The sequence below is a fragment of the Arvicola amphibius genome, chromosome 7, assembly GCF_903992535.2.
Source record: "Arvicola amphibius chromosome 7, mArvAmp1.2, whole genome shotgun sequence".
Lineage (NCBI taxonomy): Eukaryota > Metazoa > Chordata > Mammalia > Rodentia > Cricetidae > Arvicola > Arvicola amphibius.
The window spans coordinates 77,357,177-77,370,174 of NC_052053.1; the positions used below are offsets into that span (position 1 = coordinate 77,357,177).

General features: G+C 37.5%; 1 protein-coding gene across 5 annotated transcripts in view; it reads right to left on the reverse strand.

Moving 5' to 3' along the window:
• The window catches only part of Ppp4r4 (protein phosphatase 4 regulatory subunit 4), a 115,229-nt gene that overhangs the window by 27,883 nt on the left and 74,348 nt on the right, over positions 1–12,998 (reverse strand). For all 5 annotated transcript variants that reach the window (XR_005286105.1, XM_038335706.1, XM_038335708.1 and 2 more), the window contains 6 exons: positions 11,669–11,746; positions 10,954–11,037; positions 9,503–9,685; positions 4,491–4,596; positions 2,952–3,099; positions 206–350 (listed from right to left, as the gene is read on the reverse strand). Coding sequence is in view for 4 of the 5 variants with exons in the window: in XM_038335706.1 (XP_038191634.1) it covers positions 206–350; positions 2,952–3,099; positions 4,491–4,596; positions 9,503–9,685; positions 10,954–11,037; positions 11,669–11,746 (744 nt within the window). In the remaining variant the exon portion in view is untranslated. The remainder of the gene's footprint in view (positions 1–205; positions 351–2,951; positions 3,100–4,490; positions 4,597–9,502; positions 9,686–10,953; positions 11,038–11,668; positions 11,747–12,998) is intronic.

A 12,998-nucleotide genomic window follows, 5' to 3' on the forward strand; every position in this document is an offset into this window, starting at 1 on the left:
ACAAGGAACTCATACTGCTAGTAACAAAAATGATTACCTTTAGGAACACCCTTCAAAGGAGCTGGTATAGCCAGCAGTAGCAAACACACCTGCCATGTATTAATTCTTACCATAGATAGTTATCCTATCAAGTTAAGGTAGGGAAGCTGAAGTTAACATTACCTTACTGCAAGACACATGCTTTCTAAGCAGGAGGGACACTTACTTTTTTCACAATAGCCAGGACATCTTTATCTTTTTCTTGACACAGGAGTTTTCTCACACACATTTCTAACTGCTGAAGAAGATGCATGTCTGCAGGAATCTTCAGAGCTGATTTCACTTTGGGCAGCATATAGCAAAGTTTCATTCTGCATTTAGAGTGAGCTTAATAATAACTAACAGTAATAGGAATGTGCAACAGAAAAAGTTTAATCTTTATAAAATCTCAGAGTTCAATTGTCCATGCACGTGTAGAGTGCCTACTATTTATAAGGCATTCATTATTGTGGATACCAAGACACAAAATTGAACCAAACCAATAAAATCCTCTGTTTTTCAATAATTTACATTCTAGTATGAGACATGGAAAATAGAATGCATATAAAGAAAATGTCTGCCAGAAAGTGGTGAGTCAGTCTGAAAGGCAGTGTTGGAGTAGTAATGTTTTCACTGAAAATATGTATTTAAGGAAAGATCTAGAAAAACAGGGAACAAGTCTCTCACAAGTGTCTGGAAAAGCGTTGTGGCCAAGAAGGAAGGCTTGCCTAGTGATACTCTGAATTAGCAAGCTAGCCTCGAGAAAGAATATAGCAAAGATGAGCTTATAGGAGACCTGAGTGGTGACAAGGGGCCAGCTCATGCAGGGCTCTGTGGGGCACTGTAGAGAGCCTGGCTTCTATTTCAAATGCAATGAGAAGCACTGGAGGCTATGAGCAGAGGAGTATAGTGATCTAACTTAACTCTCCTAATTATCATCTGCTGTTTTTGAGATTAGACTGTAAGTGGTTAAGGAGGGAAGAGAAGCAATGGAGAAAACCCTAAGCAAGAGCTAATGGTGCGTTGGGCCAAGAGCAGTAGAGGTGCCCAGAGAAGCCTGCTCTCTGCATGTCTTTTGTGAACAGCAGGGTGGCCAAAGGGACTGCAGATGGGAAGATGGAGAGAAAGGGGTTTAGGTTTAGGCCTGGGCAGTGGGAAGTTGAACCAGTTGCTTATTGAGATGCAGAACACTGCAGAAGGAAGAGATGCAGACACTGAATGCGAGACAGATTAAGTCTGGGATGCCCATTAGATATTCTATGGGAATTATAAATCTGCAGCTAGCTCAGTAAGCCTGCTGTCCAAGTGGATGTCCTTGCAAGAGATAAAGTCAGGAATGCATAAAAACGATAGTTTAGGCAAGGGAATGGAGAGATTGTTAACATAATAAAGATAGTGAGAGAAGAAGAGAAATGGGAGAAACATGCTAAGGCTCTACCATTGTCCAGATCCACTAAGACGAAACAGGGAGGCTTAGGATTGCCAGGGAGGTGAGCAGAGATCCAAGAGAGTGAAGAAAGCCTTCCCAGAAGGTTGTCAATGACATGTTCTGCTTTGTTAAACTCCAACTTTCCTTCTTTTTAGGCTAGTCCCGGGGACAGAAGTTGGGCAGTTGTCTATCTTAAAGCTGCTAGACTGATTTGTTCATCGTGTGTTCTCCAGGTTAATGCTCTGTATTTCTTTTTGCAAATCTAGAGGCAGTTAAGTGCCACTGCAGGGTTTCCAGGATGCTGTTTTGGCAGATACTTAGCTGAGAGCTTTTTCTACACAGTAGCCCTTGCTTCTGTGCATATGAAAAAGTGAAGAAGCTCTTCTCTGGGATTCTCAGTACTATGCACCAATGATCTCCATCTCAACCACTGCTCAGCACAGATACTGGGAACATTGTAACTAATAACCCTCAAGTCCCGTCTGGAGAAATGACTTCACTGTGGTCACTGGGGAGAAGGGTCCTCAGAATACCAATACAGGATTTTTCTAGCCTTGATGGTGTCTAAATGCAGTAAATTAATATTGAAACATTTATGTAGAGAAGCACACAATTTACTCTTTATTACCCAAAGCATATCTAGAAAACATTTTGATTCATGGGCCAACAAGATTATAACGTTCTTGAAATAAGGACTATAGCTTTTAGTAAGAAATACTTTTAAAGGATCTTATCATATTAATAATAATTACTCAGCCAGACTGGCAGGCTGGCTTTGATTTGTGCTTGCTCAATTCAGTAAGACAAAAGGTGTCGACATCAATTAAGAGACTGAGATTGTTATCCCAAGACTATTACTAACAAGGCTATGAAGCCAACTGAGCTATCCACCAACTGGTAAAGAAAATATGGTATATAGACACAATTCTAACAAAGAATGAAACACTACTACAACACAAAGGGCACAGGAAGGTGTTACATAAAGTGAAATAAAGTAAACACAGAGTACTGTATGTTGCTCCTTAGATTCCTTAGATGTGGAAGCTAAAAAGGTGAATAATGGAATGGTGGTCATCAACAAGTAGAAGGGTAGGAGAAAGGAAGGTTGGAAGGAGGTGCAAAGGATGTAAAACTTCAGTTAATATACAAGGAATATCTTGAAGCCTTTGCAATATAGTGGATAACTACAGTTCATAGCAACTCATTATATAATTTATAAATAAATAAAAGACCAGTCTGAAGGCTCTGAGCACATAAAAATGACAAATATTTAAGGAAGATAAAAATGCTAACTAGCCTGATTTTTATTGCTACATATCCATATATTATCCATGCTGGATCCCATAAATGTGTGGCTGTTAAGTCAATCTTCAAAAACAATTACTAAGACACTGAAAGTAAGCATTAATTCCTTACTTGACTTAATTAAGAGAGTTTGCAAACATTTACCACAAAGGACATAAGAGAAACACAGTATTTTCAAACCTTGCAGAGTGATACATACCTCACATTCGCTACTGGGTCATGGGTTAGTTCAATAACAGGTAGAAAGAAATATTTGCAGAAAAATGATTTGGAAAAGATCTCTATGATAAATTCACAGGTATCCAAAAACCGAAGTCTATTCCAATAACTCTTTCCTTGGCCCAACTCTACAAACAACAAAAATACCATAAGCTAATTTTCCCTACATGAAATTAAATATTATAAAGCTAAATATAAAAAATGTATGCAAAGTTTCATTCTACCTGTAACTTATTTAACAAATATAATAGATAAGAGGAAAATAGTCATTGCATACTCTAGGTTTGTAGACTAGAAGGTTTACACATCAAAAACTAGGAAAGGATTTTATTAACACTGCATAAACTCCAGTAAGCACTGATGGACTGTGATGACTGAATGTCTAGCGTTACTATGTTTGACCATTTCCCTATATGCTGAGTACCCTGTCTCATTGACAGTGTCCTATTGAAACCTGGAAAGCAATCTGAGTGAATGTACATACTTAAAACAATTCAAATGCAATCTGCAAACGCTCCAAGTCTTTCCAAACTAAACTAATTGTTCTCTCTTTGTCTCCTTAAAAGTGTCTGACATGGATAAAATCATATGTAAACACAATTATTGACAATGGTTTAGATCATTTTCACATAATTGTGTAAAGGCAAAGTTCTTAATACTTAAAACCAAACAGAATCTTTACAATGAGACTTACCCTAAATTTAAGTCCCTACCAATGTAAAATGAAAACAGAATTAAAACAGGCCATAAAATGAAAAATCAAAATATACTGAGCACAGTTTTTCTTAAATAGAATTTTATGGAAGCATTTTCCCCCTGAAAAGTGGTGATTCATGATTAATATGGTGAATTCTAGTAGTCAGGAAATCCTCTTCCTTGTCTGTACTGGGTAATAGTTTTATTAAAAAATATTTAAGCATAATTATAGTCAAGGCAAATGTTCAATAGTTAAATAGCTCACTAAACAACTATATATAATTGCCATCACAATTAACAACTTAAAGATTTTTGCCATGATGTTTAGCCCTTAACAAATCACAATAAATTTGCATATGTTAACCTAGTTTCTAAATAGTCAAATCATCACAGCTCACTATTAACATTAATATGAGCTGTCAACACCATTCAAGAAAGAATTATAAGCCCACATTTCGTTCATTAAATTAATATTTAAAACAGCATTATAAAGTAAATTACTAGATTTAAAAAATATTCTATTTGTGCTTTAGTTGCAAATGCTATTTCATTAAGGTAGAAATTAGCCTTTAAACATACATTTATGTATTTAAATTTCTTAAGTGTTGGAATTCACAAAAGAGGGCTCTGATTAAATACTATCTTCATCTATGAAAATTTTGACCATGACATAAAGATTTCCAAGATAAATTAACATATAAAATTCAACTAAAAGCACATATCAGATATTGCCTGCTTTATCTTTAAAAAATGATATGTAATACATTGTAGATATAATTAAGGTCAACTACTTCAGTAATTTTTTTCCAAAATGATTACTTACGTTCAATTAATTTTTGAATGACTTCATGCCTCTGCTCTTGTTTACGATTATAGCGTAGAAAAATGCATAGAGTTCGTGCAGCTGCTCTTTGGACAGGTAAGACATTCTTAAAGAAATAAAATAGGAAAGATAATTACACTACCCTAAGATACGTCCTCAACTAGTTCCACCAAATCAATTAGTTATTGGCTAAATGAAAAGAGTTCATTATCTTTCAAACTCTGGGCTCACACCCTTCTGGGAGATCTCTGTTACCTAATGCTAATGTCACTCAGGGAAATAAAATGTCCTATCAAAAGCTAATTCAGTTGCATAGTCACATCCAAATTACCCATGTTTGATTATCATTTCCCTGCCAGCTCATCTTAAATGACATGTTCCTCAGCCACCAATCCTTTTGGTCAACAGAATATTATTTCTACACATTCAACAAACATTTCCAGGAGTATGCCATGTGCCAATTACAAAACCAAAACCGTGCCACTTCTAAAGCAGAAATTTAGAGAGCCCATGTTAAAGTACATTGCTGAAGAATTTGGGTGATGGTATCTTATCTAGGGCTGGAGACTAAATATCTAAGCCCAGGAGGTGCAATGCTATTCACTGTTCAGGGCTGAGGAAGCTCAATTTCCTATGCCCACACAAAAGCTGTAACATGTGTCAGTGTGGAGGTAAAGGTACCAAAACACTCCTCAAAGGTGTTAATATTAGAGAGTGCTACTAGGCAGAGCAAAAGGACTCAGCCAGCTGACAGATAGCATCACCAGTTGGTGTGCATAATTTTGTATTCTGTCAATTATGTTTTAAATGTACTGATTGGCCAGTAGCCAGACAGGAAGTATAGGTGGGACAACCAGACAGGAAGTAGAGGCAGGGCAATGAGAACAGGAGTATTCTGGGAAGAAAGAAGTTCTTCCCGCAGTCCTGTCCAGACACCGAAGAAGCAGGATGTGACCTGCCCCGATGAAAAAGGTACTGAGCCATGTATAAGCCATTTATAGGTAAGAATAATGGGTTAATGTAAGTTATAAGAACTAATACGAAGCCTGATCTAATGGGCCAATCAGTTTATAACTTATGTAGACCTCTGTGTGATTTTCTTTGGGACCTAACGACTGTGGGAACTGGGCAGGACAGGAACCTCAATAAAGCAGCCCACATGTTACAAAATGGCACCCATGTGGACAACTGCATCCACATAAAACCTGAGAGAGCTTGGAAAGTAATTCTAGACAGAAAAGAATAGAGTAAAGCAGCAATTTCTCGGGTCTTCTCTGCTTGCTAGAGGCAAGCCAAACGCTCTCATCTAAGAGAGGCTTCCTGACTGAGCTTTAGCTGTAAAGCCTTGTAGCTCTTTTAAGAGGTCCTGCCAAGAAACACTTAGTGATGATAAAAAGGTGACCGCATGTGTTTTGGTTTTCAGAGATAGCAGGAAAAAAAGCTGTGCTGTTTTAAAATGCTGGCTTTCTGGGCTGTCCTGCCAAGGCAAACTCTGACTCTTTGAGGTAGGTGGTCCGACTACAGAGCATTTGAGTACTGTTTATGAGCACACTGCTGCAGCTTGCTTGTTGGCAGGGACCTTGAAACACTGTAGAATTATAGCAATAAAAATGGTTCTGGCCGGTACCTCTGCCATAAGGCTAGAATTGCAGAAAGCTAAGGAATGGGCTGGGTCCAGCGGTCAAAGCCACGGCTTTAATCCTACCCATATTGCTTAGTAAATTAAATTCTCACATGGTCAGAAAAAGAGAGAGATATACAGTAAAGATAGAGTCAAAGACGAAGAAAACCTCTAAATGGTTTACTGTGTGTTAAAAATATATGCTGGCTTGGGAGAGAAAAGAAAAGGATGAAAGTCCTTAAAAGAAAAAAGAGAGTAGTTGGGTGTGGTGGTACACACCTTTAATCCCAGCACTTTGGAGGCAGAGACAGGTGTATCTCTGTGAGTTCAAGGACAGCCTGGTCTACAGAGTGAGTTCCAGGACAAAGATACACAGAGAACCCTGTCTCAAAAAGCCAAACATTAAAATTTAAAAAATAGAGTTTAAAATAAAGCCACATAAAGATGGAAAACACACAGAGAATATGGATACTGTATGTTATTATGCTCTCTTTGAAATGTTTGAATGCTGAGAAAGGAGCAACAGCTGCTAAAAGATATTTGCTTATAAATGCTGCTAAATTAATCCAAGATAGGTATTTTGAAAATACCTTGACTTCAAAATTGAAGTCAACAGGGATGTTACTTTGGAGAAAAGATTTTGCTTTTGTTTCCACAGGAAATGGGAGGCTGTGGATTCATTCTGAGTTAAGAAAAATCAGGTTTGATCAAGGAAGACCACCTGAGAAATCTCTAGTAGGAACAGATGGCCTGGATGTCTGAGTTCTACATCCAGAACAGATTCAAGACTGTTGCCTGAGATTATCAAGCCTCACAGGATACTCCAGACAGGACTTGATCATAATTCAAATTTTCTTTAGGTCCTCATAAGATTATCAGCACTCCCAACCAGCAAGAAGTAGCCTAGAATACTACGCCCACATTCCCAAAAAATAGACTATGGAAATTTTCCTTTGTTTAAAAAAAATAAGAGGAAATAGTGTGGGACAATTCTGTATTCTGTCAGTTATGTTTAAATAAACGCTGACTGGGGAGTAGCCAGACAGGAAGTATAGGTGGGACAACCAGACAGGAAGTAGAGGCAGGGCAATGAGAACAGGTGTATTCTAGGAAGAAGGAAGTTCTTCCCGCAGTCCTGTCCAGACATCAAAGAAGCAGGATGTGACCTGCCCCGATGAAAAAGGTACTGAGCCATGTGGCTAACATAGATAAGAATAATGGATTAACATAAGTTATAAGAGTTAATAAGAAGCCTAAGCTAATGGCCAATCAGTTTATCATTAATGTAGACTCTCTGTGTGATCTTCTTTGGGACCTAACAACTGTGGGAACTGGGCAGGACAGAAACCCCAACTAGCAGGACTCCATGTTACAACCAGTATTCCAAACCCTCTGTCCTTCAGATTTTCATTATACCACTGTACAGAACCTTGATTCTAAATGAATTCAACCAGTAAACTTTACTGGAAATTGGAGGGAAAAATCCAATACCTTAAAGAAAAATCTGTAACCCAAGTATACTGTTTCTGTTGTAAATTCATGTTCACCATCCTGACATACTTATCAATATTATAATATTTCTTCACCTAACACCCAGACTACTATAGTGGTAATCTCTGAGAGGTAACCACAGCTGTGTAGTGTAAAGTCAGTGCTGATTGTGCCCTTTTCCATCTACACAAGTGTCCATTATACTGGGCACTATGTTATGTGATATTGTTAACTGTTGGATACAAAAGGACAGTATTTGCTATGGTTTAGAACTAAAAATTTAAGAACTGCACATAAGCAGAAATATAATAGGGCTTAAATGGATTTCAGACAGTGAACTAAATAAAAGTCTGTTCCTCTCTTCTTTCATTTGGTTTAGTATGACAAACTTTCAAATCCATATGTTCAAGACATATGAAAATATGCTCAGTTTATGCTTCGTGTAATGTGTCTTATAATGCAAGGCAAATAATCATTTTGGGACAGAAATCAATGATAAGGGCAATTAGAACAGCTTCCATAAATTGTCATGGTATCTGTGTGCCATTACACATACACACATGCACACACAGTAAACAAACAAACAAATAAATGTAAAAGTGACAGACGTTATTCTTAACAAATCATTTTTTAAGATTATTATATCTATAGCACAACCTTTAATTCCTCATATTTCCATTGCTATGTGTGATGAACTTGTTAGGTGGTAGGTAATATACTGTGCTTCTTTTTTTTTAAAGTTGAAAATAATACCAGTAATATTTTTCTCCTTTCTAAATCTTTGAAACTAAAACTGATTTGGAATTTTGGAGATGTTTCTTGGATTCCTCATTTCTCTTTTATGAAATGAAAAGTTAAGATACTTCAGTTCAGATTGTAAAGGAGAAACATATGTAAGCTTTTGTTTGCTTGTTTTTTGCCCTGTTACAGGAAATTGAACCTATGACCTTATGCATGATTCAAGTGCCCTGTTGTTAAGCTACATCCCCAGTAGTTGCAGATTTTTCAAAAATAAAAAAGTAAAAACAACTTTCAAAACTGTTTTTAGGATGCCATCGTGCATGCACAGTGGACTACAGGCTAAAGAGTCCTTCCTGGAAGTGTTGTAAAAGGTGAACAATGAGGTTCTCATATAGCTGTTTTCAAGTTGTTACTACCTTCACTTGAATGGGCTGTGTACACTAAGGCATCCATACTTTCAGTGCAACTGTCCGTAGGACCTTTAAAAGACACAGTATGCACACTAACAGGGACTGCTGGGGAGTCTTGGGAATAAAGGCCTGACAGATGTGAGATGCTGACACTGTGGGTACATTCAGAAGAAAGAGCAAAGCAGAGGTTCTTCTGCAGTTGACATTACTGAGCCCTGTCAACCTTTATCTCCAGAAGTACTGTTAACAAGTCTACGGTAAACTCCAAGAGATATAGCTCAATATGCTGAGTACTTGCCTAGCATGCATGAGGTCCTGAGTTCAGTCCCCATCACCACATAAACTAAGTATGGTGCCACACACTTATGGCCAGCATCGGGGAGACAGAGGCAGGAGGATCAATGTCATCTTCAGTTATGTAATAAATTTGAGGACAGATTGTGCTACCATGCACTGCTTCTGAAAACAACACAAAAGAGTGAGGTGAGTCTAACCACACTCCTCTGGTAGTGGACAAAGAGTATGTGTAAATGGAGTTCCATTCATACCTCCCTGCAGCTAATGGTGGAAGAGTAAAGAGTAAATCAGAGAAGCAGAGGAGACTTGACTCTCCTCCTCAGGGACCTGTGGAGATGCTGCCCTTCCAAGCTGACAGGAACTAAGGTTCATGTATCTTGAAAAGGTAAAGAATTTGGTAATGACAAAATTATCCCTAAGTTCAAAACCATCAGGGTAAATTCAGAGCTCACATTTGTCATCATGATGGTGAACATTCTTTGTAAGAAACGGTAATAAATCTGGTCACTTGATATAATGTGAGGCAGACAGGCATATTTCTGCAGCAGCTTCTCATGGGTCCTCCACTTCAGAGAGGATGCAGCTCGCTGCTCAGCAGCCGTGAGTGCGGGAATCAAGTCAGGCAGAGAAGACAACTGGAAAGCAATAGAAGGGTGATGGTGACTAAATCCCAAACTGCAGCCTATAATGTAAACATAAACCAAAGGACTTCAGAGTTCAGAAACCATCTCAGCAGTTACTGGGACGTAGTTACCAGACAGAAACAAATATTTTAAAAATTCTTGAGTAAAATTTATGACACCAGGAAATTAAATCTCTAGAGCATGGACCTGTTATTCTCCCTCGGTTGTTTACCAAGGCACCTATACTAACTAGTGCAAAAACCCTTACATATTACTCTGAGCAAGTTTTGACCTTCTAAATTCCTACCCTTTGTCCCACTTGTTAGGCTTATAATAAACATTAATACTGAAAATATGAATATAAATTCCAAGGGCAATAATAAGAATTGTGTGGTAGGTGGAACTACTACATAATAGCTGCAGAGGGCAGTTTATACTGGCAGCTTTCATAGGCATAGACATGGCTATGCAGCAAGTACTATTTAATTTAGTTGCTAATTTATTGTAAATAACCAGTAAGCTTAATGTTTTTGAAAAGGGCCTTTCTTTAGAAGTTTTCAAATACTCAACCCACTTCAGTGTGTCACCCATATAGCAGAAGCACAGGAAATAGCCTGAGGGGAAAGGAGCTGGTAACTTGGAAGATTTTGTTCCTACGTAGTTTCACCATCTGTGAAAATACAGGTATGTGGGTGCCTATAGCTTTTGGGCCTTCAAATTCCTTAATAACAGGATAAAAATTGAGAGCTTGAGGTGTTTCAAATTAATTGTGTCTCACAGTAATGCTTCCAAATATGGCTCAGAGCTATGAAAGTAACCCGTGCTTCCTTTCTATAGCATAACACTCACACAAACTTGCTTATATACATTTATTTTTATTTTTAAATTGTGTGCAAGTGTATGGTGATGGGGGATGGTACACTTGAATACAGTGCCAAAGGAGGCTGTAAGAGGGCATTAGATTCCTTCGGAAATAGGACTTAGTTACCTGTGATCATAAGGTGCCCAATAAGGATGCTGGCATGGAAGCCAGGCCTTTACAAGAGCAGTAGAGCTCTTAGCTGCTAAACCATCTCTCTAGACCCCTTGTGTAAAGTTTAAAGCCAGCTATGGATGCACTACCAGCCATTCCTGGGTCCTGACAAATGCACAGAAAGCTGACACTGGCCAGCACAACAGCTAGCACTATTTTGATGCTTCTCACACATTCACTGTTTCCTCGCAATCACCCTATACAATAAGATCACAGACTTGTAACTTTTCTGAAAAATGAGATTTACCTTATTTTCTTGAATACTGCTTTCTCCACCAATAGACATAAGTTCCAAGATTTCCGGGAGGTGATTTATAAGAGCATCTAGTACCTTAAAGAGACATTGATTACATTTATAATGGTTATTATCTGTCTTCTAAATTAGTTAACTCCACACTTCAATTTATAAACAGAAATATTTTTGACCAAGCAACATTAGGTATATTTCTATTTAAAAAAATTGTGGCATCTACTTGTCTAAACTGGAGAAGACTAATATCCTCAAAACTATCAAATCAGGTGGCACCCTCAAGTATCATGTGATGAACTAAGTCCTCTCAGGCTAATGGTCATTTTGGTGAATACAATATGCCAAACATAGCATCAGATTGAAGAATTTCAGTATCTTTATGAGTATATGTACAAGGTAAATACTTCTGAAACAATACTGAGCAAAAATCCAAAATGTGGTATGAATTACAAGTGTGAACAGGGGAAAAAAAGCAACACTATTAAGAGAAAAATGTAACAAAATGTCAACAATGATTTAATTAAAGGTCCTCTCTTGTCTACTTGTTGGCACTTCCTATTTTTCCTTAATAAACAACACACACTTCCATTTTAAAAGCAGATGTCCTGGAAGTCCTGATTTCCAAGACCTCCCAGTGATGTTGTGACACAAGCACTGGTCCAGTCTGGCTCACCACAAAAGAAGAAAACCCCAGGGCGGGGACTTATATTACCTCCAGTGATTCATCTTGTAATAATGTTAGCAGTTCTTTGTGTATTAAGTATACACCAGAATTCAGAAGTTTAGATACCTAAAATACAACAATAAGATCTCTCAGATTTGAGACTATATAAAGTTAAGATACATATTTTAAGCTACATTCTTATTAAACATTCCTCCTAAAAATAAGTTACAACATAAATATAAAGTTAATTTCTAGTAAACTGAGTTTTGCATAGGTCTGTTTCCTAACATGCTAGTATGGACGGCCACAGGGCGAGATGTGCATAGTTGGGAGAGAAAGTACAAAGGATAAGATTACCAGAGCTAGAGCTTCTTCACAGTCCATAATAACCCACAGGCACCATTACGCACACTTTAAATCTTAGAACAATCAAAGAATACCTGAGATATATAGGCATTCATTTCCACTTAAGGTTCTCAAAGACAGAAACTGGATTGGAGGCCACTGGGGTGTCATAACTCTCAACTGCGAACAGTCTTCCTCAGCCCTGTCAGACTGTCCTCGGTCTGAGAGGATCTGACAGAGTCACAGTCAGTCTAGATCAATGCTCTAGGTTCTGTTCCTCTAAATAAACTCAGTCTGCAAAGGGGAGTTCATCTATTTTTAAAGGTGGAAAAGAATATATACTATAGTGGGCTTGAGTCAGTTTTGTTTACAGGGGTTTGGGATGGGAAGATGCCTGAATAAAGACAGTACTTTAAAATCTTTGGCTTTGGGTTGTTTTTAAGTTGCTAGAAATATTTTCAAACTGGCATTTTCTGAAAAATAAGAATAAAGTTAGAATTTAGCAGTTATCAAATCTAGCATTAACACTAGATTAGAAAATTTGTAAATACACTAGGAATTTTCATTATTTAAAGGGCAAAATAAAATAAGCCCTTTATTTTAGGGAACTGAACATTTCTTTTAGCCCACACACATTGTGAAAATATAAAAACTAGACATCCATAAAATATATAGAACAGCCATCTCCAAAGTGACTCCTATTACAGAAATACTGATGTGTGTGTTGCTTTGTCTGCTACGAAATATAACTAAAATCAAAGGTTAAACAAAGTAGATAAGAGAAACTAACATTTGCATAGATATTCTCAGACTCGACTCCCATGCAGTCTTAAGAAGACTGCATGGAAACCAACCTAAATGAACAAATAACCTGCAGGATCCACCGGAAGCATATTCTGCCTTTTCCTCCTCTAAAAGCAAGCTTTTGTGGGTTAATTTACAGAGCTGATACAACTGTGTAACATTGTGATTATTTTAAACAATCATATCATTTAAGAAGAATATTTCCTAGACTTTGTACTATGATTTCATC